Genomic DNA, 25881 nt, shown 5'->3' with positions numbered 1-25881 from the left:
GCAGAAGGAATGTGGGGCAGCAGGGGAGGGTGGGGAGGGGAGTCTGATGCCTCCCGGAGGCTCCTGGGAGTCTCTGGACTCCTTAAAGGGCTCCCCCTGGGGGCCCACCTGTCCTCCCTAGGGCCCTGAGGGACAAAGCTGTGGTCAGAGGAGCGAGAAGAGGTCTGCCGACATGCCTGAGGCGAAACCAGGTGGCTTTCAGAACTGCCCCCCCCCCATGTGGAGATGAGGTCCTCTTTTCTGAATGGGGACTAAGGGTTCCTCTCTTTGTAGGTTTGGGAGGATGGGATTATCTTCTCCGTGTGGGAGGGGTTCCCTTCCTTGTGTGGGTGGGGGTGCCTTTCCCTGTGCAGTGAGGGTGTTCCTTTCTCTGTGGGGATTTGGGGGGCGGATCTCTGGGTACAGATGGAGATTCTCTGAATTTGAGTGCTTTTTCTCCATAGGGATGGGAGTGCTGTGTGTGTAGACTTGGGGAGTCTTTGCATGGTGACGGGGGTCCTCTACATTTGGGGATGGGTTCCTCTCCATGGGGACCGGGACCGCCTCTCTGAGTGAGGACTGAGTCCTTTCTCTGCGGGGGAAAGAAGTCCTTGTATGTATAGAGATTAGGGGTTCCTGTCTGCGTGATGAGGAGAGCTCTGGTCTGTACAAGGGGACAAGACAAGGAGGGGACCTCCTTTCTATAGGAATCGGGGCTTCGCCATGAAGGAGTTAGGGGGCTTTCTCCATATAGGGGCCAGAGGCCCTATGTGCAGTTGGGGGCCCTTCTTTGAATGGCACCGGGGGCATTCGTTTACACGGAAATGAGGCTTTCTCTGTATGAAGAAGTGAACCGAAGAGAAGAGACGCAAGCCCCCAGAGGGGACCCTCCTCCTGGGGTGCCCAGACCGCTGGCACCAGGCCCACCTGGCTGTGGAGTGGGGGTCGAGCCCTTCACTGCAGCTAGCCAGGAGCCAGCAGGCAGGGGCGGGCGGAAGATGCTGTGGTCAGCACAGGTGTCCAGTTTCCAGCCCAGGGGAAGAGCTAATTATACCCCCAGGACCCGAAAGGTCAAGGCCTGGTGGCCCCGGGTGGATGGGACATGGCCTGCCTGGGGCAAGGGGAAACCTGATCGTTGAGACTCTCAATTTACACCTGGAAGGGCTGGACTTCTGGGTCTGAGGGGGGAGGGGCCTGGGGGCCTGGACTCCCGGGTTCTGGAAGAAGAGGGCACCGAGCTCTTGCTCAACGGTGAACATCTTTTACCTCACAGCGGCCAAAAAGGCCCCCAAAGGCAAAGATGAGGCCAAACCAGCTCCGAAGGAAGCGCCCCCTAAGGAGGCGCCTGCACAGCCCCCCAAAGGTGAGACGATGTTCCTGTGGGGTCAGCGGAACGTGGCTCTTCATCCCCCAGGCTCCCCTTGCCCCTCGGCGCCCACCCTGCCCTCTCTCCTTTAGCCCTACCTCCAGAGGTAACCCACCCTCCCCTGCTCACAGCCCTCCGTGGCTCCCCAGTGCCCCCAGGTCAGAGCCCAGCCCCCTCAGCCCGGCCCTCGAGCCCCAGCAACTGGCCGATTCCACCCAGTCTTGTCCAGCCCTGGATCCCACGGCCCGTCCTCACACCTCTCCTACCCCAAGCCCCATTCAGACAATCCAGTCTACCACCCTGCAGTCCACAGACGGGGAAACTGAGGCCCAAAGGGGGACACGTGGTCTTTCCCACGTCAGGAAAAGCCACTTTGCCCCGCGGTCTTTGGCATCTGAGCGGAGGGTCCCTCAGACTCTGAGCCCCGCCCCTTAAGTGCCCTGCCGCCCCTTCCCCAGCCTGCCTCAGACCCCCTAATCCTGTCTCCTGAGCAGAAGCCGCACCTGAGGACCAGTCTCCCACTGCTGAGGAGCCCACTGGCCTTTTCCTGAAGAAGCCGGACTCTGTGTCGGTGGAGAATGGTGAGAGGGTCTGAGGAAGGAGGGGCTGGGGACCAGGGCTCCCGGGGTCTGAGGGAAGATGGGGCGGTGGGCCTAGACCTACGGGGCTGAGGGAGTAGGGCCTGGGGGCCTGGACTCCCGGGTCTGGGGGAGGAGGGGCTGGGGCTCCCAGCTTCACAGTCCTCTCTGTAGAGTCTCATGGTTTCCGTCTGGCCACCCCCACCCCCCCCCCCAACCCAGGAAAAGACACAGTGATCGTGGCCAAGGTGAACGGGAAGGAGCTCCCAGGGAAACCAGCCATCAAGTGGTTCAAGGGAAAGTGGCTGGAACTGGGCAGCAAGAGCGGGGCCCGATTCTCCTTCAAGGAGTCCCACGACTCTGCCAGCAATGTGAGGACCCCGTGGGGGCGTGAGGGCACGTGGGCGAGGGGTGGAGGTTGTGCGGCCCCCGATTCTCAGAAGGCGTGTGGCCTGAGGCCTGGAGCCCCCGTAGGTGGCAAATGGGACTTTGAGGGATGGCGATTGTGCGGGGCAGGAGGCGAGGATGTGTGGGTTAGGGCAGGTGCGCTTGGGCACAGTGTGTGCATTTCCAGGACGCTCTCAGGGGTCAGGGGTGTGGGTCCCCTAGGGACCAAGCTTATCCAGGCATGGGAAGGGACAGCTGGTCCCTCCTGTGGGGCCAGGGTGAGGCCCCGGAGACGGAGTAGTGAGGTGGGCTCTTGCGGGGGGTGGGGAGGCTGCCGGGGAGTCACATGCACCCACACCTCTGGCCCCGGCCCCCAGGTATACACCGTGGAGCTGCACATTGGGAAGGTGGTACTGGGGGACCGCGGGAATTACCGCCTTGAGGTCAAAGCCAAGGATGTCTGCGACAGCTGTGCCTTCAACATCGATGTGGAGGGTGCGCTGGTGGGGGTGGGGGGGAGCAAAGGGTCGGGCCGGGGTGGGGGTTTCGGCCTGGTGTAGGAGAGCATGCAGATGTGGGGGTACGATTCAGGGGAGGAGGAAGCAGATGCAGGGGTCAGGGCCTTCAGCATTGGGGAGACACGAGGAGGTGTGTGGGCTTGGGGGTGAGACGGTCCAGGTTTTGGGTCCCCATGCGAACGCCTAGAAGGTGGCTTGAGTAGATTCTAGGGTCACAGTGCACAGGCTTGAGAAGGTGGCGATACGGGCTTGGAAAGTGAGGTTGAAGGTGAGGGTGTACAAGCCTAGCCCCCAGATTTGGGGGCATATGTGTGGGCCCCTGAGGGTGTACGCGCTCTGGGGTCTACAGCCCAGGGTGTATGGGGCTTAGATATGGAGGATGCAGGGAATGAGGTTGCCCAGGCCTGGGGAGAAGAGCGTGCCGGCCTGGGCGTGTGGGGGTACAGGCTGCTGAGTGTGTGGTGCGTGGCAGCTAGGGAACGAGGTGTCCAGGCCCAAGTGAGAGAGTGCGCTGATCCAAGAAAGGGGGCCTGGGAGGAGGTTGTGCAGGCCGGAGGGGCGCTCTTGGTCTTAGACCAGGCCTTGCATCCAACTCACCTTCTACTCCCCGATCTCCTCCCCCCAGTGCCCCGTCAGGATACCTTTGGGCAAGGTCTAGAAAGCTTCAAGCGTTCGTAAGTGATCCTAGAGCCTGGGAAGAGGTGGGGAGGGGGGGGTCTCCCTTGGGAGGGGAAGCTGTGGGGGAAGGGAGGATCGGGGAAGGCAAGGAGTGGGGGCCCAGGGTGGGCCTGAGGGCACAGGACCTCAGTGGGGTTCACGCACGCTCTCAATGCCACAGGGGTGAAGGGAAGTCAGAAGACAGGGGTGAGCTGGATTTCAGCAGCCTGTTGAAGAAGAGGTGAGCCCACCCCACGCGGCATAGAGAGGGGAGATGGGGACTCATGAAGGAGAAGGATGGTGGGTGAGGTTCCACTGCCATCTCTGGACTCCCTGTGCCCCCCTCTGCCACCTCGTCCATCTGCCCATCCCCCAGCCACCCAGCCATCCGTCCATCCGCCCACGCACCTGTCCACCATTCGCCTACACCCGTACTTACACCCACTCAACCGTGTGCCCACCGATTCACCTACCTACCCGCCCTTTAACCCATCATCCTCACATCCGTTTTCCTATTCACTTAGGCTGCAGCTCACCTAGGCATTCCCCTGTTCACCTAGCCAAACACCCATCCGTCCACTGGTCCAGCCACCCATTCACCAATCTCATCCATCCATCCCACCAGCTACCTTCTACTACCAGCTACCAGCTACTAATGGATTAGTATCCATTGACTAGTCCCTCCATCCCCTTACCTGCCCATCTGCCCACTCATCTACTCACACAGCCACTCGTCTACCCACCGTCTTCCCACATGTCCCTCCGCCCATCTGCCATTAGCCTGCCAGCCACCTGTTCATTAGCCCATCCGTTCGTCCTTCCCCCGCCCAGTTCCCCCGCTCATCTCTCCTCTCTTTGTTCCCTTCCCTTCCTTCCTTCTTTCCAGAGATCTCCTCACTTTCTCACTCAGCAAACATCTTCTGAGGCCTCCTGTCTACCTGGGCTGAGATCAGGGGACAGAGAGAAGTCTGACTGGGTCCCTCACGTTGAGTCACTGATTGATATGGGAAGATGGGTCTGGTCCAACAGACGTGGACACAGACCAAGACTGTTTAGTGTGATCAGAGAGAGGGTTCCATAGGGGCCTTGTGAGAACCCAGAGTGAGGGCAATCCAGGAGTGCCTCACAGAGGAGGGAAACTTTGGCAGTAGTCTGAAGAGGAGTCCATCAGGAAGAGAAAGTAGGGAGGGGTCATCCCGGCAGGGGAACATTCTGTGCAAAGGCTAGGGGGCAGGAGGGGGCCCAGAAGGTTCAGGAAAAGGCAAGTAGCGTGGTTGGGTGGTTGTGGGGGTGGTGAGGGCATGGTGGGTGGGGTCGTGATCGCCAGGCTGAGCTGCTAGCACTTCCTCCTGAGGGCAGTGGGGACCCATGGAATAATCGTGAACAAAAAAAGTGTGGCATCTGATGTGGAAATTAGGAATATCCTCCCGGGGTCATGTGGGGAACAGGCTGGAGGGGAAGAGGCAGGAGGGAGGCCAGGAGGCCAGGGAGGAGTCTGAGACGATGGGCCAGGTGGGAGAGGATAAGGGACACCGGGCCCAGAGAGAGAGAGAGAGAGAGGGGCACAGCGAGTGGGTGGAGAAGGTGGAGGGAGCGCCTCACCTCCTCCCCCACCTGGGGGCCCTGCCTGCTCTCCCCACCCTCAGGGAGGTGGTTGAGGAGGAGAAGAAAAAGAAGAAAGATGATGATGACCTAGGCATCCCGCCTGAGATTTGGGAGCTCCTGAAAGGGGCAAAGAAGAGTGAGTACGAGAAGATCGCCTTCCAGTATGGCATCACGGACCTCCGGGGCATGCTGAAGCGGCTCAAGAAGGCCAAGGTCGAGGTCAAGAAGAGTGCAGGTCAGCACTGCTCTGAGGAGAGATGGGCCCTAACTGTAGGGACCCCAGCATCATGGGTATTGGATGTTTGGGCTCTGGACCTCTCTCTTGAAGGTCCCAATCTAAGGAGTAATAGAGCTCTGTTCTCAGGCACCTCTAAGTTCATGGGAGGCTTCCTGACCTTGACGTTGGAGAGCCTGTGGTCTGGGGAGGGAGACCTGGTATCTCTGGGGAGAACCAGGGCAGTGAGAACCTCTGAGCCCCATGCCCCCTGCATCCCTCAATCTCCAGCCTTCACGAAGAAGCTGGATCCAGCGTACCAAGTGGACAAGGGCAACAAGATCAAGTTGGTGGTGGAGATCAGTGACCCAGACCTTCCCCTTAAGTGGTTCAAGAACGGCCAGGAGATCAAACCAAGTAGCAAGTATGTGTTGGGGGACAGTCCCTTGCAGGGGTGGGCACAGGAAGAGCTGAGTCCCAGAGAGCGCCCAGAAATAAGGCTGGCCACTCTTAACCCAGAAAGGGCGCCCCCTCATCCATATGAAAAGAGCAAATACCTCAATAGAAAAATTGACAAAGGAGGGGCTCCTGGCAGGCTCAGTCGGCCCAGCGCATGACTCTTGATCTTGGAGTTGTGTGTTCGAGCCCCACGTTGGGTGTAGAGATTACTTTAAAAAAAAATCTCTTGGGGCGCCTGGGTGGCTCAGTCGGTTAAACGTCCGACTTCGGCTCAGGTCGTGATCTCACAGCTCGTGAGTTCGAGCCCCGCCTCAGGCTCTGTGCCGACAGCTCGGAGGCTGGAGCCTGCTTCGGATTCTGGGTCTCCCTCTCTCTCTACACCTCCTCTGCTCATGCTCTGTCTCTCTCTGTCTCAAAAATGAATAAACATTAAAAAAAAAAGATTTAAAAAAATCTCTAAAAAAAAATTTGACAAAGGTAATAAAAACAGAAGTTTGGTTGCGAAGAAACCCAAAAGGCTAACATGCCATGGAGTACACATTCAACCTTGCAAATGACCGCAACAACAATAAAGGAAGTAATGCAAATAAATAACAGTCTGTCTGCTGTCCAAACGGGCAAAGACTTTACAAAATGATAAAACCCAGTGCTGGAGATGACACGGGGAAATGGGTACACAGATGCTGCTGGTGGGAATGGCACTTGCTGAATCTCTGAAAGGGCAATGTATTAAAAACCTTTCAGATTGTGCAGTTCTAAGGGTGCCGGGCTGGCTCAGTCAGTGAGGCGCTTGGCTCTCGATCTTGGGGTTGTGAGTTCAAGCCCCACATTGGGTGCAGAGGTTACTTTATTTTTAAATAAAGCGTTTATTTATTTATTTTTGAGAGGGAGAGAGAGAGAGACCAAGCAAGCACAGGGAAGGGGCAGAGAGAGGGAGGGAGAATTCCAAGCAGGCTCAATGTTGTCAGCGCAGAGCCCAACGTGGGGCTCGATCTCACAAACCGTGAGATCATGACCTGAGCCAACAATCAAGGTTCGGAGGCTTAACCGACTGAGCCACCAGGTGTCCCAAGATTACTTAAAAAAAAAAAATCCAGATTGCACAATTCAAGGTATTTATCCTAAGTGAATTATGGTTATGCGTAGTTGGTCACAAGGATGTTCACTACAGCATTTGCGACTGTAGCGAGAAATGGAAAACCAAAATGTACAATTCCTTACTAGAGTGCTGTGCAGTCACTGAAAAGAGATTCTAAAATATATACTAACACAGGAGCCTGATCAAGATTAGCGTATGGGAAGAAGCATGGTCCCATTTCTGCTTCCCAAAATGTTGATACACGTACGTATAGTTAAGAGATTGGAAAGACAGAGGCTGCCGTGTGGGCAACAGTTATCTCGTGGGTGGGTCCTATTTTTAGTTTTTCCTTGGCTGTTTTTTTAAAGTTATTATTTGAGCAAGCTCTATACCCAACATGGGGTTCAAACTCATGAACCCCCGTGCCCCCGCCAAGATCAAGAGTTACAAGTTCCTCTGACTGAGCCAGCCAGGCATCCCGGCTGTGTTTTCTAAGATTCCCATCAATGAGACACAAAGTGAAGTTAGTTAAGGTACAGCTTCAGTTGCTGTAACTGAGGCCCTAAGATACATCACTGTAAATGAGAGAGAAATGTGTTTCTAGCTGATCGAGGCTAGTGGGTTCGCTCTCAGAGATTTTCTAGGGACTCAGGTTCCACATGTTTGGCTACACCATTTCTTGTGGCATTGTCCTCCTCTGCGTGATTGAAGCTGGGTCGTGGGCACATCTGTGTCTGGCAGACAGGAAAGGGGAAGGAGAGACGTCCAGAGCAAGCAACTCAGAGGTGGAGATGACCTAGCAGGTTTGCACATCGTACCCACTCGCGTTCCATTGGCCCAAGCTCAGTGGGGCCCCGTCTCAGCTGCAAAGGAGGCTGGGAAATGTAGTTCTCTAGGCGGGTAGCTGTGTGTCCCTGCTAAATGGAAGGGAAGGATGGATATGGTGGGGGGGTGGGGAGGGTGCCCAGTTAGGATTTCCGCTGTGGCTATTTAAATACTAGAAATTGGGGCGCCTCTGTGGTTCAGTCGGCTAAGCATCCGACTTCAGCTCAGGTCATGATCTCATGGTTCATGAGTTCGAGTCCCACGTTGGGTGAGCTCAAGCCCTGTTTCAGGTGAGCTCGTGCCCTGCTCTGGGTGAGCCCCGCTTTTCTTTCTTTCTGTCTGTCTGTCTGTCTGTCTCTCTGCCCCTGATGGGATTCTCTCTGCCCTCACTCACTTGCGCTCTCTGTCTCAAAACTAACTAAATAAACACATACACACTAGAAACTGGATCATCTGTCCTTCTCGCACACAATTTGGCTCTGAGAGGGAGTGACGAACTTGCCCCGAGAACTTGCCCTGAGATCTGGCCTGGGTAGATCTACCCTGGGGCGGGGATCTCCTCCAGGCTCTAGGCTGACGTAAGATTTTTGCACCAGGTACGTGTTTGAGAACGTTGGTAAGAAGCGAATTCTCACCATCAACAAGTGCACGTTGGCAGACGATGCTGCTTATGAGGTCGCTGTCAAAGATGAGAAGTGTTTCACTGAGCTCTTCGTCAAAGGCAAGGCTGAGATCTGGGCCTGAGCTTAGGGAGTGGGGCTGTGAAGGGCGTCCCGAAACTACTGACCTCCTGTTCCCCCGTGCCTCACAGAGCCTCCAGTCCTGATTGTCACACCACTCGAGGACCAGCAGGTGTTTGTGGGCGACCGGGTGGAAATGTCAGTGGAGGTGTCAGAAGATGGCGCCCAGGTCATGTGGTAAGTGACTCTTGATCCTTGAGCTCCATACAGGTGCCCACTGCTTCTTTGCCTCAGCTCTGATGTTTATGACCCCTCTTGGGGATTCTGGAGCTTTAACAGTCACCAGGAGACCTCAGCCTTTCTCTGTAAATCCTGACTTCTTTCTAGAACTTCTGACCTCTACCCATCTCATCTTCTTCCAGGTCCTTTTCCTGATCCCTGCTATTTCAGATTCATTTATTCATCCATTCAACCAATCATCCATCCTTTGGTCCGTCCACTCCTGTATCCATCACCCATCCATCCATCCATCCATCCACCCACCTTTGACCCACCTATCCCATTGGTTCATCCATCCATCCATCCATCCGTGACCCATCTATCCCATTGATTCATCCATCCGTCCACCCTTGACCCATATATCTCATTGGTTCATCCATCCATCCACCCTAGACCCATCTATCCCATTGGTTCATCCATCCGTCCACCCTAGACCCATCTATCCCATTGGCTCATCCATCCGTCCACCCTAGACCCATCTATCCCATTGGCTCATCCATCCGTCCATCCATCCATGACCCATCTATCCCATTGATTCATCCATCCGTCCACCCTTGACCCATCTATCTCATTGGTTCATCCATCCGTCCACCCTAGACCCATCTGTCCCATTGGTTCATCCATCCGTCCACCCTAGACCCATCTATCCCATTGGCTCATCCATCCGTCCACCCTAGACCCATCTATCCCATTGGCTCATCCATCCGTCCACCCTAGACCCATCTATCCCATTGGCTCATCCATCCGTCCACCCTAGACCCATCTATCCCATTGGCTCATCCATCCGTCCACCCTAGACCCATCTATCCCATTGGCTCATCCATCCATCCATCCATCCATCCACTCTCCCACCCATCTCCTCATCCATTCACCCATCCAACAAATATTTATTGAGCACCTGTTATATGATGGCACTCTTCTGTATATTGGAGATATAATGGGGAGAAAATATATCAGCATGGTACCTGCTCTCATGGACTTTAGAATTTGGTAAACTTCCAGGGTGCATGCGCGGGAGACAGAGACATGCATTAGCCAAGTCATCACATGAATAAATATAAAAGTTCTATTTTGACAGGTGTTTCCAAGGAGCACAAACTGATGCTGTAACCACTTTTTAATAGGAAGGAAGGACTCCAGAGGTCAGGGAAGCCTTCCTAGAAAAGGTGACAGGGGAGCTGAGATTTGAATGATGAGTAGGTAGAAGAGAAGTAGGAGGGGAGAAGTTTCCCAGGCAGGGAAGTACCATTTACGAGTCCACACCATTTGACGTCTTTCTGTGATGTCATCCTCCTTGCTCTGATATCTCCCAGTGACCTTCTTGTGTCCCTTGACCTCCCACCGGGACCTTACGGCATCTCCCTGTGGCCTATGACTTCCTGTGACCCGTCATTCCACCTGTGACCCATCTATTCAAGATGTTTCTGCCACCCTTAATCTCTCCCCCCTCCGGGCCCCTCCCTTCCCCCCCGACCTCTGCTCAGGACTGTCTGTCCAGCCCTTGGCTCCCCCTCTGATATCCAACCCGGGGCTATGCGGGTGCCTCACTTCTCCCCTACACGTCCCCCCTGCCTAGGATGAAAGACGGCGTGGAATTAACACGGGAGGATTCCTTCAAGGCTCGATACCGCTTCAAGAAGGATGGGAAGCGTCACATTCTCATCTACTCGGAAGTGACCCTGGAGGATGGGGGTCGCTACCAGGTCATGACCAATGGCGGCCAGTGTGAGGCCGAGCTCATTGTGGAAGGTACGGGGCCTCCAGGTGGGGCGGGGCCCCCTGCTCCTGCTTCTCCTCACAGCTCAAAGTCGCTCAGGCCCCGGGGCGCCTGGCGGGCTCAGTTGGAAAGGCCAGAGCGGGATTCTTGACCTCAGGGTCATGAGTTCAAGCCCCATGTTGGGCATAGAGATTACTTAAATAAATAAACTTAAAAAAAATTGTTCAGGCCCCAAATCTTGCAGTTGCCCTTGACTCCTCTCCGGGCCTCCCACCTCGCATGTAATTCAGCGAGTCCTGGCAGCTCCACCCACAAAGGATATCCGAGATCTGACCCCTTTTCCCCATTGCCCTCACCTGGCCCAGGTCTTCTCCACCCCTCATGCCTGGACTATTGCAGTAGTCACTGGGTGCTCTGTTTCCACAGCTGCCCTCCTCCCCACTGACACTCACACCAGCCAGAGGGATCCTTGTAAAATCCAAGCCTAATAGTGAAAGCTGAATTCACCCTGTCATCTAGGGCCCGGGTCAGTTTCCTGTTATAGAAGATGTCACCATCTCTACTGGGGGAGGCTGGGTGAAGGGAAACAGGAATGTGCACTGTTTTTGCAAAACGCTTAGGAGTCTATAATAACTTAAGTATTAAAAAAAAACCCCAAGTTATTTATTTTTAAGTTTATTTATCTTGAGAGGGCGTGCATAAGAGAGAGCATGAGTGGGGGAGGGGCAGAGAGGGAGAGAGAGAATCCCAAGCAGGCTCTGCACTGACAGTGGGGCTTGAACTCACAAACCGTGAGATCGTGACCTGAGCCCAAATCGAGAGTCAAACGCTCAACAGACTGAGTCCCTCAGGCAACCCCCCCAAACCAAGTTATTTATGGGCCAAATAAATTATGGTATGTCCACACGTAGCCATAAAAAGGGACAGTGTAAAATTTACTGATAAGGAAGGATTTCCAAGCTAGTGTGTTATTTGGTGAAAAAGCAAATGTGTTACTATTTGCCTGGAGGGGAGGAGGGAACGGAGGGAGGGAGGAGAGAAAGAAAATGTATATATGTATTTGCTTTTATAGCCATAGACTAAATGGGTGGTGCCTTTGGAGAAGGGCTGATTGGAGATGGGTACGTGGGAGATTTCTCCTACTGTATCTAAATCTATTTCCTTTATTTTTATACCATGTAAATGCATCATTTTATTTATTTATTTATTTGTTTGTTTATTTGTTTGTTTGTTTGAGAGAGAGATAGCTAGAGTCTGTGCATGGAGGAGGGGCAGAGAGAGGGGGGGACAGAGGATCCAAAACAGGCTCTGTGCTGACAGTGGAGAGCCCGATGGAGGGCTCGAACTCACGAACCGTGAGATCATGACCGGAGCCAAAATCAGGCACTTAACTGACTGAGCTGCCCAGGCGCCCTGCAGCATTTTATTGAAAAAATAAAAATTCGGGGCACCTGGGTGGCTTCGTCAGTGGAGTGTCATCCGATTCTTGGTTTGGGCTCAGGTCATGATCTCACGGTTCATAGGTTTGAGCCCTGCATCTGGCTCTGCACTGACAGTGTGGAGTCTGCTTGGGATTCTCTGTCTCTGTCTCTGTCTCTGTCTCTCTCTCTCTGCTCCTCCCTGGCTTGCTCTCTCTCTCTCTCTGTTTGTCAAAAAATAATAATAAATAAATAAATAAATAAATAAATAAATAAATAAACAAACATAAACTAATTTTTAAATAAAAAATTTTAGAAACTGTAAGTCAGATCCCCGCCATCTTCCCAACACTCCCTAGTGGCTCTTGACTTGCTTGATTTAACAGAGTCATTTCTGGGGTCCCCAAGGTCTATGATCTGGCCCCGTCTGCCCCTGCCCGTCTCATCTCCTGCCACGTCTGCCTGGCTCATTGCACACTGGCCTGTTTGCCGTTTCCCACACCAACAAGCCTGTTCTGCCCAACAGGGCCTTGGTACATGCTGCTCCCTCCCCCTGGGGGACTCTTCTGCATTTTCCTATGGACTCTTAACCTGCCTTTCCTCAGGCCTCAAAACTCCCTCTTGTTGTGCATTTACGTGTTTCCCTGTTTGCCGACTGTCTCCCCACTAGAACATGAGCTCCACCAGGCCCCTGGATGTTTCTGGGTTGTTCGCAGCTGTATCCCCAGTGCCTGGAACAGTGCTTTTCACATGGTGGGTGCTTGCAAATATTTGTCGGCTGACTGGAGTTTTGATAGCCCCATGTCCCTCTCTCCCTGTCCAGAGAAACAGCTGGAGGTCCTACAGGACATCGCAGATCTGACGGTGAAGGCCTCAGAACAGGCCGTGTTTAAGTGCGAGGTGTCTGATGAGAAGGTGACAGGCAAGTGGTACAAGAATGGGATCGAGGTGCGACCCAGCAAGAGGATCACCATCTCCCACGTGGGGAGGTGCGGAGTAGCTGTGGGGGTGGCTGGGGGTGGGGCAGGGTGGGGCATGTGTATCAGTTAGCTATCGCGGCATAACAGCCATCCCCATACTTAGTGGTTTAAGAGAGAAAGATGTATTTAATCATGAGTCCACAGGTTGGTTCGGGGCTGGCTGATGTAGGATGGCCTTTCTCATGCCTCTGTGGTCAGCTGAATGTCTGTGGGGCCGATCTTCCTGGGCTCCATCGGGACCTCAGCCAGGACACCTGGGCTGCCTCTGCCCTGGTCCACGTGACATCTCATCCCCTAGTAGGCTCGTCCTGGCGTATTCCTGTGGCAGAAGCAGGCATCCCCAGAGACGGCAGAAGCAAATAAGGCCTCCGTGGCTTGCACTGGGAACTTTCCCAGGGTCACCTCTGCCATATTCTCTCCGGCAAAGGAAGCCACAGGCCGCAAGGCCTCATCTCAAGGGGCGTGCACACAGGGAGGGGAAAGCCTGTGGCCATATTTGCAAACGGGTGACTACAAAGGCGGGGGAGACATCTCGCTAGAGAAACCAGGGGCTGGAATTCAACAGGCGGCGCAGGGATACCTGAGGTAACATGTGCTAACGTTCGCAGGATGCAGAGCGCCCCCGTGATGCCCGTAGAAGGGCCCAAACACAGTTGCTCCCAAACGCAGTTGTGCGTCACCTTTCCCGACAACAGCTCTTGGCAGGATGTAGGCTTTCGCCGGGTTCTGTGCAGGGACCCCTGTCTGCTGCGGTGTCAATAATTCATTAAAAAAATTTTTTTTATGTTTATTTATTTTTAAGAGAGACAGAGCGCAAGCAGGGGAGGGGCAGAGGGATGGGGAGACATAGGATCCGAAGCGGGCTCCAGGCTCCGAGCTGTCAGCACAGGGCCTGACGCGGGGCTCGAACTCACGAACCGCGAGATCATGACCTGAGCCGGAGTTGGGCACTGAACCGACTGAGCCACCCAGGCGCCCCTGGGGGGGGGGGTGTCAATAATTATGAGAAGGAATCCCAGCGCTTACAGGGCACTTATTATGTGCCAGGGAGATTTTGAAATGCTTTCAACAACCTCGGTGTGGATTGTTATCATTACATCTGTTTCACAGATGAAGAAAACCGGCACAGGGAGCTTAGGCAACTTGCCCCCCAAGGTCACACAGTTAATAAGTGGCAAAACTGAGATTTGAACCCAGATGATAGCATTCCAAAACCCAGGATAAAAATGGTGGGCATAGCCATGTAGACTGCGTTGAAGAGAGTGTTTCTTGGGGAGCCTGGCTGGCTCGGTTGGAAGAGCGTGTAACTCTTGATCTCGGGGTTGTGAGTTTGAGTCCCACGTTGGGTGTAGGGATTACTTAAGTAAGTAAATAAACTTGTAAAAAAAAAGAGGGTGTTTCTCCACGGTGGCCCCCAGGGTGACCCTCCCCTGCCTTGTCCCCCGCCCAAACCTCTTAGAGTCCACAAGCTGGTGATCGATGACGTCCGCCCTGAGGATGAGGGGGACTACACATTTGTGCCCGATGGCTATGCCCTGTCCCTCTCGGCCAAGCTCAACTTCCTGGGTGAGGATGCCCCTCTATTTTCCCCGGGGAGAAGGCACAGCACCCACCTTCCCGGACCCCAGGGCCCAGATGCCCTCCTTCAGGATTAGGTTCCCCTAATGTACATTAGGGGTGACAGCAGGCATCTGCTGACCTCACGGGTGGAGTCAGATGAGACGATGGAGGGAGAGAGCACAGATGTGTCCATCTCAGTCATGGGCCTGAACCCGTCCCCACACCCCCGGGTCCCTGGGTGATGCCAGACCTTCCCCTCAGCCTCTGGGGTGGGATAAGGGGCCCACTGGACGTAGAGCTAAATGTGCCATCTTCTGTGTCCTCCAGAAATCAAGGTGGAGTATGTACCCAAGCAAGGTAAGGACCAGGGGCTGCTGTGGCAAGCTGGGGACCCCTCCTGGGTCTGAGGGAGGAGGGCGCCGGGGGCCCCGGACTCCCGGGTCTGAGGGAGGAGGGCGCCGGGGGCGCCCGGACTCCCGGGTCTGAGGGAGGAGGGCGCCGGGGGCGCCCGGACTCCCGGGTCTGCGGGAGGAGGGCGCCGGGGGGGCCCGGACTCCCGGGTCTGCGGGAGGAGGGCGCCGGGGGCGCCCGGACTCCCGGGTCTGCGGGAGGAGGGCGCCGGGGGCGCCCGGACTCCCGGGTCTGCGGGAGGAGGGCGCCGGGGGCGCCCGGACTCCCGGGTCTGCGGGAGGAGGGCGCCGGGGGGGCCCGGACTCCCGGGTCTGCGGGAGGAGGGCGCCGGGGGGGCCCGGACTCCCGGGTCTGAGGGAGGAGGGCGCCGGGGGGCCTGGATTCCCGGGTTTCTCTGGCTGTTGGAACCAGCTGTTAGGGAACGCAGCTTGCCTTGGCGGGATCGAGATGACCCCACTACCCATTGCTAGGTTCCCCAATATCTCTTCTCTGCCACTAGAGCCACCAAAGATCCACCTGGACTGCTCGGGAAAGACCTCAGAGAATTCAGTTGTGGTTGTGGCCGGAAACAAACTGAGGCTCGACGTGTCCATCACTGGGGAGCCTCGTCCTGTCGCCACCTGGCTGAAGGAGGATGAGGTATGGTCGGGCTTCCCCCATGCCCTGGCTTCTCCCTCTCAGCTCTGCTGGGCAACTTTAGGCAAGTCACTTTCCCTCTCTGAGCTACAGTCTCATTGTTTGTAAAATGAGAATGATGACCCTTCTTCAGAGGGGTTGTTTTGAAGACTGAAGATTATATTTGTCCATCATGTGGACAATGCCTGCCACGTGCTGGGTGCTCCCTCCCTCCGTCAATCCATCCATCCACTAACCCATTAATCAATCGGTCAGTCAGCCCACCAACCCAGCCATCCATCAACTTAACCACCCCCCCATCTGTCCATTCATAAACTAATCGATTATTTAATCCATCCCGGCCATCGACTCATCCAGTAATGAATCCATTTCTCCGTTTCTCCGTCGATCAGTCCAGTTAGCCACCCATCTGTCCAACAGATATTTTTATCTTGTACGTTCCAGGCCCTGAGACAGTTCGGTTTCTCTTGTCTCCTCTGGGCTCGAGCGTCCTGTTCCGTAAAATGCGTCGACTCGGCCCCACCTTCGTTCGTTCCCTCAGTCAGCGACCACCCCCTGGGGTTTCCCCTGTGCGGGGCTCTGTGCGTAGCACTGGGGATGCAGCCGTGAGTCACGTGCAGCCCCTGCCTTCCAGGAGCTTCGCTCTTGGAGGGGGGCAGACACGTGCCCCAACAGTCATAGTCCAGGGTGACCAGGGCTGAGATAAAGGGAGGTACTAGAAACTCTGAGAATTCTGGAGGAGGGGGTGGGGCCATCACTTTCAGCTAGGGGCTTCCAAGATCGCTTCCCAGAAGAGGGGGAGCGAGGCCATCTCGCGGCTGTGTCCAGGTGTTCACGGCCCCCGAGGGCAGGATCCACATCGAGACTCAGGCAGACTCCAGCAGCTTCGTGATCGAGAGTGCCGATCGGGCGGACGAGGGCCGCTACACCATCAAGGTCACCAACCCCGTGGGCGAGGATGTGGCCTCCATCTTCTTGCGGGTTGTGGGTGAGCAGAGGGAGTGAGCTGGGGTCGGGGGGGAGGGTTCCCTGAGGCCCTGAGGCTCCCCCTGACCATTCTGCCTCCCTTAGATGTCCCGGACCCCCCAGAGGCTGTGCGTGTCACCTCAGTTGGCGAGGATTGGGCCATCCTTGTCTGGGAGCCACCCAAGTATGACGGGGGGCAGCCAATCACTGGTGAGTGCCATTGTGCCAGAGTCTCCGTGACCTCTGACCTCTCCTACCCCCTCCACCCCCTGACGATCCCTTGGCCCATGAGAGTTCTTAGCATCCTCAGTGAATCTCCTTCTGAGACCTGTTTTCCATCTTTCACGGCTTAACAATTCTTTTGGTTTCTTTCCTATCATTCTTTGCTCCCCACCAACCTGGGGAGCTTCACTTTGGCCAACAGCCTGGGGTTTTCTGTGACCCCTGACTCCTGATTCATGACTGGTGACCCTTCCTGACCCCCAGTCCCACGACTGGTGACTTTGGACTGCTCTGTGACCCTGGTATCAACCCAAGATTCATGGTCCCCGACCTCCCTGGTTCATGTGACCTTTTGACATGACTCTCACTGCTCCCACTGACCAGCGACCCCATAGCCTCCCCCTGAGCACCCACTCCTCTCTGCTTGGGGGCTGTCCAGGGTACCTCCTGGAGCGGAAGAAGAAGGGCTCTCAGCGCTGGATGAAGCTGAACTTTGAGGTCTTTACCGAGACGACCTACGAGTCCACCAAGATGATCGAGGGCATTCTCTACGAGATGCGGGTCTTTGCCGTCAACGCCATTGGCGTTTCCCAGCCCAGCATGAACACCAAGCCCTTCATGCCCATTGGTGATGCTCCCCTGCACCCTCACCGAGCGCCCGTCCACCCCCAACCCCTGCCCTGCCTGTCACTCACCTCTGGCCCTACCCCTTGCCTTTGATCGTCCAGCCCCACCCACCCTCCGGACCTCCTACCGACCCAGCACGTTAGTCTGTGCTAGACTCTGCTCTTGCCCAAATACCTCATTGACCTCCGGCCTCCCAGCCTAACACTTATCCCTACTCCTGGACACCTCATTGTCCCTTGATACCTCGTTTTACTGGCTCACTGATCTCTGGCCCACCATATTGACCCCTTTCCTGATCGGTGACTCCAGCTCTAGTCCCTACCCCTCCCTGTGACCACTGACCCCTCGTTGACCTCCACCTGCCCTTTCCTTGGATGCTCACAGCGCCCACGAGCGAGCCCCAGCACCTGATGGTGGAAGACGTGACAGACACCACCACCACCCTCAAGTGGAGGCCCCCAGATAGGATTGGGGCCGGCGGCATCGATGGGTACCTGGTGGAGTACTGCCTGGAGGGCTGTGAGTGGCCCCATCAGGCCTGGGGGCGGGGCGTGGCGGCTCCCGCAGAGCCCTGGTGGGTGCCCGGTCCAGGGGACTGCAAATGGGGCAGTGCAGGGAGAGCTCTCCGGTGGGCTGGGGAGCCCTGGTCCTGCGTCTGTACTGTACTTCCAGGAATCCCTGCATGGGATGGCTCAAGCCAGGCCCCGGTTGACCAGCTCGTCCTCTCTCCCTCCCTCTGTCCCTCCCATCCTCCTTCCTCTTTCCCCTGTACCCATCTGCCATCTGCAATAGCTCTTCGTCCATCTGTCTGTCATCCCTGTACTTACTACTACCTGTATTCCTTCTTCCTCTCGTTCATCCATCCATCCACCCATCCATCCGTCTGTCTGTCCTTCCTTCCTTCCTCCCTCCTACCCTCCCTCCCTCCCTCTCGTTATGTCTCCCTCCCTCCCTTCTTTCTTTCCTTCTTTCCATCCATTTGCCCAGCCAGTCATCCATCCAACCATCTCTCTATCCATCTGAAAACCTTTTAGATCATCCAACTGTCCGTCCTGTAACATGTTTTTCACCCATATATTTATCTCTTCACCATCTTTCTTTTCTCTTCCCTCCCTCCCTTCCTCCTTCCTTTCCTCCTTTCCATCCATCCATTTCCCTGTGTGACCATCTAACCATCTACTGTCTCCATCTTTCTGTGCATCCGTCCATCCATCTCCATCCATCCATCCATCCGTCCCCATCCATCCATCCATCCATCCGTCCATCCATCTTTCCACACATCCAACTCTCCATTCTCCCCTGAACAAACATGTATCGATCACCGACGCCATGCCAGCCCAGTGCCACGGCTATGGGGATACCTCCAACGTGGTCATCTCACTGGGAAGACAGGCACGATCATCTCGACATCGTAGCCCAGGCCTTAAAGTCAAACAGACGTGGGTTCCAATCCTGCCCCTACACTTTCTAACTGTGTGAGCGTGGGCAAGTCTCTGAGCCTCAGTTTCTTCATGTAAAAATGGGCGAAGACAGTTCCCTCCTAGACAGGGTACAGTGATGACTGCATCCGGTAATGCATGTAAATGATGGATGGTTGGACTCTTGTCAGCTTCTTCCCTCTTTGTCTTTAAAGCGCTCTTTACCCCACTCCCGCCCTTGCCTACCCCTCTCAGATCTGTCTCAGTGCCACCCTGATGTTTCAGGACCCACTCTTGTTAGAGTTCATTCACCCTGGTGATTGTCGGTCTGACCCACGTTGGCTCACCCAATTGGCCATAGACCCAAGATGGAATCTAAAGGGGGAGGAAATCCAAGGAGCTGTCCCTAACCCCCCCCCCCATCCCCTACTCCTCTGAGCCTTGATTTCTCCCATCTCTAAAATGGGGATAACATAGGACAGAGGCAGAAATTAACGAGCTAACTAACCCCTACGACCACCCTTGGTACCTGGTCATAATAAGTGCTTCATCAGTGTCGGATGCTGTTGTTCACTGTGTGGTCCCAAGACACGGGAAGGGAGGGCCGGCGGGGCTTCTAGGAAGTTTCCCCAGCATTGCTTCTCTTCTGCAGCCGAGGACTGGGTCCCCGCTAACACGGAGCCCGTGGAGCGCTGCAGCTTCACGGTCAAGAATCTCCCCACAGGAGCGAAAATCCTGTTCCGGGTGGTGGCGGTCAACATCGCGGGGCGCAGCCAGCCGGCCGCCCTGTTTCAGCCGGTCACCATCCGGGAGATTGCAGGTGAGTGACTCTGACCCCGCCCTCCTGTAAAGACCAAGTTGGTGTCGTCTGGCCGGCCCTTGCCACGTCACCACGTCACCGTCACCGTCAGGGCCTCCCCTGAGAACATCATCGATGCCGTCCCTCTGTCCCTCCCTCGAGTGTCCCCCGGCCTAGCACTGAGCCCCCGTTGCTGTGCCCGTGCCCTCAGAGCCACCCAAGATCCGGCTGCCCCGCCATCTCCGCCAGACTTACATCCGCAAAGTGGGGGAGCAGCTCAACCTCGTCATCCCCTTCCAGGTGGGCCGAGGCGGGGGGGGGCAGGCCGGGAGGGGGGAGGTCAGGGGCCGGTGCGAGACCCAGGCCGACCTCTCCGCGCTCCCCCCCCTCCCCAGGGAAAGCCGCGGCCGCAGGTGGTGTGGACCAAGGGCGGGGCGCCCGTGGACACCTCCCGCGTGCATGTGCACACCAGCGACTTCGACACCGTGTTCTTCGTGCGCCAGGCGGCGCGCTCGGACTCGGGGGAGTACGAGCTGAGCGTGCAGATCGAGAACATGAAGGACACGGCCACCATCCACATCCGGGTCGTGGGTGCGCCGCCGGCTGGGACAGGGGGGAGGCGCCGCGGCCCCGGAGCGGGGAAGGGGGTGCGAGGTGGGGAGGGGGCGAAAAGGCGGGGCGTGGGAGCGGGGGAAAGGCCTGCGCGGTACCAGAATCCGGGGACCAGGTGAGGCGGCAGAGGTGGGGAGAGACGGGGAGAAGAGGTGCGGGGCTGGGCTTTTCAGGGGCGTCTGGGCTGCCGTCTAACAAGCACCCCCCCTTGCAGAAAAGGCAGGGCCCCCGGAGAACGTGACGGTGAAGGAGGTGTGGGGCACCAACGCGCTGGTGGAGTGGCAGCCGCCCAGAGACAATGGCAACAGTGAGATCACGGGCTATTTTGTGCAGAAGGCCGACAAGAAGACCATGGTGAGAGCGCAGAGGGGCCCGGGGTGCGGTGGGCAAGCGGGGGAGGCAGCCTGGCGTGATCGACAAGGCGGATGCTGGGGAAACCGAGGCTCAGAGAGATTGAGAGAATGGGCTGGCGTGGGGTGGGGGGTGGGGGGTGGAGGCGGGAGCCTTTTGGCTGAAATACCAGGACAGGTTGTTGTTTCCTTTCTTTTCTTTTTTCTTTTTTTAATGCTCATTCATTTTTGAGAGAGAGAGAGAGAGCGAGCGAGCGAGCGTGAGCCGGGGAGGGGCAGAGAGAGACGCAGAGCAGGCTCCAGGCTCTGAGCTGTTCGCACAGCGCCCGACCCAGGGCTCCAACCCATGAGCCCTGAGATCGTGACCCGAGCGGAAGTCCAAGGCTTAGTCGACCGAGCCGCTCAGGTGCCCCAGCGTGAAGCATTTCAAAGCCACATTCCCACTGTTGTGTAACCACCACGTCTAGTCCCACGAGTTCCCCGAGGAAACCTAGCACGCGTTAAGCAGCCATCCCCAAACCCTGTCACCCAGCCCCGGGCCACCACTAATCTGCTTCCTGTTTTAATGGACTTGTCAATTCTGGACATTTCTTACAGACGGGACTGTACGACATGTAGCCTTCGGGGTCCGGCTTTTTTGACTCGGCGTAACGTTTTCCACGTTCACACGCGATCGTAGCGCGTGTGTCCGTGCTTCGCTCCTTTTTGTGGCCGAGTGACATTCCGTAGTTTGGATCTGCCGCATTTCGCGGGTCCATCCATCCGCCGATGGACCGCTGGGCCGTTGCCCCCTTTGGGTCCTTGTGAACAGCGCTGCTGGGAATGGCCGGTTATCTCAGCGGGACGCACCCTTGAATGTGCTGTCCTCACCCCCCGGCCCTTCTTGTGTCCCTGTGTCCCTGCCTCCGACTCCCGGTCCCTCCCTGCCTCCCACCAGGAGTGGTTCACCGTCTACGAGCACAGCCGGCACACCTCCTGTACCGTGTCTGACCTCATCGTGGGCAACGAGTATTACTTCCGTGTCTTTAGCGAGAATATCTGTGGGCTCAGTGACTCGCCCGGCGTCTCCAAGAACACGGCCCGGATCCTCAAGACGGGTACCGCCGCCCCCCTTCCGTGGGGTCCGGTCTCCTCTCTCGGCTGGCCTTCTACCTTGACTCCTCCTCCCCCACCGCCAGACCCGGTGACAGTAGAGAGGCAGTCGGTGGGGGGGGGGGGGGGGACAGTCTAGATTGGTCACCTTACAGGTTCACCTCCCTTTCCCCAGGTCTCACCTTCAGACCGTTTGAGTACAAGGAGCATGACTTCCGAACACCTCCCAAGTTCCTGACGCCTCTACCAGACCGCGTGGTCGTGGCTGGTTACTCTGCGGCTCTCAACTGTGCGGTCAGAGGTCACCCAAGGGTGCGTGCGTGTGTGTGTGCGTGTGTGTGTGAGAGAGAGAGAGACCCTAGGGGGAAATTTTCACCCAGATGTAAGCACACCAGCTCCTTTCTCTCTCCTCCGTGCATGGGATACGCTCACCTTTTTTTATGCCGTTATTTTTTTTTTTTAATTTTTTAACATTTATTTTTGAGAGAGAGAGTCAGACCGTGAATGGGGGAGGGGCAGAGAGAGAGGGAGACACAGAATCTAAGACAGGCTCCGGGCTCCGAGCTGTCAGCCCAGAGCCTGACGCGGGGCTCGAACCCACGAACCGGGAGATCACGACCTGAGCCGAAGTCGGATGCCCAACCGACTGAGCCACCCAGACGCCCCTATGCTGTTATTTTTTTAATGTTTGTTTCTTTTTTATTATTTAAAATCTTTTATTTTTTGAGAGAGAGCAGGGGAGGAGCAGAGAGCAAGGGAGAGGGAGAGAATCCCAAGCAGGCTCTGCACCGTCGGCTGTGGAGCTCAGACTCGCAAACTGCGAGATCATGACCTGATCTGAAATCAAGCATCGAACGCTTAAGTGACTGAGCCACCCAGGCGCCCTGTATTTTTTTTTTTTAATTTTATTTAAGTCCAAGTTAGTTAACATATAGTGTAATAATGATTTCAGGAAAACTTAGTGATTCATCACTTACATACGACAGCCAGTGCTCGTCCCAACACACGCCCCGCCTTGAACCCATCACCATCTAGCCCATCCCCCCACCCACCTCGCCTCCAGCAACCTGTTCTCTGTTTTTAAGAGTCTCTTATGGTTTGCCCCCCTCTTTTTATCTTACTTTTCCTTCCCTTCCCCTATGTTCATCTGTTTTGTTTCTTTTTTTTTTTTTTTAACGTTTATTTTTGAGACAGAGAGAGACAGAGCATGAACGGGGGAGGGTCAGAGAGAGGGAGACACAGAATCTGAAACAGGCTCCAGGCTCTGAGCCGTCAGCACAGAGCCCGACGCGGGGCTCGAACTCACAGACGGTGAGATCGTGACCTGAGCCGAAGTCGGACGCTTAACCGACTGAGCCACCCAGGCGCCCCTGTTTTGTCTCTTAAATTCCCCGTATGAGTGAAATCACATGGTGTTTGTCTTTCTCTGAAGGACTTATTTCGCTTAGCGTTACATTCTGGTTCCATCCACGTTGTTGCAAATGGCCAGATTTCATTCTTTTTGATCACCGAGTAATACTCCATTGTGTATATAAACCACAGCTTTATCCATTCGTCAACGGACAGTTGGGCTCTTCCGATAATTCGGCTGTTGTTGACAGCGCTGCTGTAAACACTGGGGTGCGTGTGGGGATGTGCTCCCTTTTGACCCACTTCCTGCCTCTCTCCCCTTTGATCAGAGCCCAAGTCTCAGGTCATCGCACCCCGGCTTCCCTTGGAAACAGAAACAAAACTTTGGCGGGAGTCAGGGGGAGGTCTGAGCCTCTGGACTGCCTGCCGTCTCCCTGCCCTGTCCGGTCTCCCGACTGCTGTTGGGATGTGGACACTCACAACCTTGAGCTCCAGGGAGTCACCTAGACCGGGCGCCGGCCGACGGTGGCTTGCGGGCCACACCCGCTCGTCACCGGTTTCTCTAAATAAAATGTTACCGGGACACGGCCGTGCGCCGTCTGGGGCCGCGGAGACCACGGTGCCCGCAGAGCCTGAAGCACTGACCGCCTGGCCCCTGGCACGTGAAGTCTGCCAACTTCTGGTCTCCGAGTCTTTGGCTTCAGCCCCCGCAGGCATGTCATGGACTCACGAGCTCACCTTCTCCATCGCCCGCTTTGTTCGCCAACCGCACTCATTCATTCATTCATTCATTCCGCTCGTTTATTCACCTACCGATCCATTCATTTACTCGGTTCATGTATTCACTCCGTTTGCTTATTCACAGCGCTCACCCATCCGGTCTGCTTATTCTTTCAACGCACGTTTTCAGAGGCTGTGTGCTAGGGAATGGGACAAGAAGTTCCGGGTGTTGGGGGGACACCGACATGAATCCAAAGTCACGCAAACGGCTAAAGAACTATAAAGGGCGGCAGGCGTGGCGGAGAAGCGCGGGTAGTTGCGAGTGGAAAGCCGGCGTTCCCGCCGCGGCCTAGGGGCCGGAAGGGACGTGGGAGCTGAGACCTGAAAAGTTAGCAGGCGCTGACCGGGTGCAAGAGGAGGGAAGAACAACACTGGGAGAGGGAACGGCCAGTGCCAAGGTCCTGCGGTGGCCTGTCTGGTCGGCGTCAGGAACAGCGAGGAGGCCAGCGTGAATGGAGCAGGGGGCAGGGAGGGGCCGGAGGTGAGGGCAGACGAGTAATGGGGCCACATCGTGTAGCGTCCTGTGGGCCGCGACTAAGAGGGAGCTCTGCCTCCCGCAGAAGAGGAGACTGAGGGTCCGAGAGGAGAGACGACTAGTTCCAGGCCATCCAGTCAAAATCCGAAGCCCACTTTGCCATCGCCCTGGGGCCTTCTCTAAGCTGGCCTCTTCCCCCGCTCTGCTCCACAGCCGAAGGTGGTCTGGATGAAGAACAAGATGGAAATCCGCGAAGACCCCAAGTTCCTGATGACCAACTACCAGGGAGTCCTGACGCTGAACATCCGCCGCCCCTCCCCCTTCGACGCGGGCACTTACTCCTGTAGGGCTGTCAACGAGCTGGGGGAGGCCCTGGCCGAGTGCAAGCTGGAAGTCCGAGGTGAGCCCCCCGCCCGCCTGGCCCTCGCTCACGCTCCCGAGCGGCACCCGGAGGCCCCGCGCCAAGCGGAGTGAGATCGCAGCTGAGTCGGCCCCGGGCCACTGGCCGTGTGACTGGGGACCCGGACTCAGGCCCCACAAAAGCGACGCAGGGTGAATGTGCCAGACTGGACGGAGCGCAGGGCACTGTAGGGGTGGAGGCGGGGAGCACCTGATCCAGCCGGGGCAGTCGTCTGAGGGTTTCCCAAAGTTGCTGAAGGACAGAGAAGTGGACGAGGTGGGGAAGAGCTAGCAGACTGTCGCCAAGGCCCTGACGGCCCGGGCCTCCGTGGGGAGATGTGCGGGCGAGAGCCAGAAACAGCCCGGGTACCGGCAGAGGACCGGGAGCTGTGGGTGTCCAGAAAAAACGCCTCTCCTCTCCAGGCTCTGTCCCTCCTGCCCCTCCTCCCCACCCCACAGCCCCAGCTCCATTCACCCCTTCCTCTGGAATTCTTGCTCAGCCTCCTCCCTGGCCTCCCGGCCTCCCATCTCTCCCTCCAGCCCAGTTCCCACAGGGCCCCAGCGGGCGCTCTACCCGGGCTGGCCTGCCCCGCCCCTTGCTCGGGGCCCTCCTCAGTGGCCCCTCAGCCCCTCAGCCTGGTGTCCGTGGTCCTGTACCTGTTCCCCCATGCGCCTCTCTGGCCTCACATAACCCTAGTTTCCTCAGTACTGTTCCAGCCACACCGAGCTGTTGGCAGACGGACTGGCCGCGCTTTCTCTTGTTCCTGGGATTTTGCACATGCCGTTCCCTCTAGCCGGAACGCTCTTCCTTGCCTCCTCTGCCTTGGGCTCCAGCCCATCAAACATCTGCCAGTCAAGGCTCCCTGGAGAGGCTGCTACCCAAGTCCCTCAGCTGTGGCTGATGTTAATACAGGCTCCCAGGGTCCCTCCCCAGCTGTGACTCCCCCTGGCCCCGATGACAGCCCAGCAGACAGGAGTGGCTGCAGACCCTTTAACAAGGGCTCAGCGAGACACCACCCCTGCAGGACCTTCCTGGCTGTCATTCTGAAACACCGCTTTTCCAGACTGACCCAGTTTCTGATGTTTTGCTGTCCCCTTTATGAATTATCGAGTCGGCTTGGCGATATCCCTGCTTTATGATTTCCATGACGACTTGTCACCAGCAGCTGCTTAGAAATCTCTGATCAGAACATTCCAGTTTGGGGTTCAGAGCTATAGTAATCACAGGCACCGTGACACTGGTTTGATGCTCCCCCTGGTGGCCAAGCCAGGCCAGCAGGCAAAGGGGCCTGGGGGTGGGCGCCCGCGTTCGGGAAGCCCAGCCCTCCTTGCCCACTCTTTTCTCGTTTTCCCACAGTGCCACAGTGAGACCCTGTCTTCCACCTGTCACGATTATTGGCTGCTGAGTCCTAACGGGCCTCCCTGAACGCCGTTTCCCTTCCCA

The 25881-nt window shown here is 56.4% G+C and overlaps 1 protein-coding gene across 1 annotated transcript; it reads left to right on the top strand.

The window, feature by feature from the left end:
* The first annotated feature begins 172 nt into the window (after nucleotides 1–172).
* Nucleotides 173–25881, top strand: MYBPC2 (myosin binding protein C2). The gene is made up of 28 exons (XM_042970054.1): nucleotides 173–191; nucleotides 1253–1342; nucleotides 1840–1926; nucleotides 2146–2294; nucleotides 2688–2805; nucleotides 3454–3502; nucleotides 3667–3726; nucleotides 5132–5325; nucleotides 5596–5728; nucleotides 8263–8387; nucleotides 8478–8583; nucleotides 10202–10374; nucleotides 12584–12749; nucleotides 14200–14306; nucleotides 14628–14657; nucleotides 15211–15350; nucleotides 16176–16335; nucleotides 16419–16523; nucleotides 16975–17163; nucleotides 17547–17681; nucleotides 19233–19400; nucleotides 19591–19679; nucleotides 19775–19970; nucleotides 20206–20345; nucleotides 21279–21438; nucleotides 21609–21745; nucleotides 24252–24438; nucleotides 25795–25881. Exons 1-28 carry the CDS (start codon nucleotides 173–175, stop codon nucleotides 25803–25805), a joined length of 3423 nt encoding a protein of 1140 aa, XP_042825988.1. The 3' UTR covers nucleotides 25806–25881.

Source organism: Panthera tigris, chromosome E2 (genome assembly GCF_018350195.1).
Source record: "Panthera tigris isolate Pti1 chromosome E2, P.tigris_Pti1_mat1.1, whole genome shotgun sequence".
Classification (NCBI taxonomy): domain Eukaryota; kingdom Metazoa; phylum Chordata; class Mammalia; order Carnivora; family Felidae; genus Panthera; species Panthera tigris.
The sequence above is the reverse complement of the archived record's forward strand: the minus strand, read 5'-3'. Positions and strand labels throughout refer to the sequence as shown.

What these genes read in the sequence shown, in the direction of transcription:
- MYBPC2 (XM_042970054.1), top strand. An exon ending in GGAGTATGTACCCAAGCAAG is followed by an intron (nt 14,658 to 15,210) that starts GTAAGGACCAGG and finishes CTCTGCCACTAG; the next exon opens with AGCCACCAAAGATCCACCTG. An exon ending in CGGGGGGCAGCCAATCACTG is followed by an intron (nt 16,524 to 16,974) that starts GTGAGTGCCATT and finishes GGGGCTGTCCAG; the next exon opens with GGTACCTCCTGGAGCGGAAG.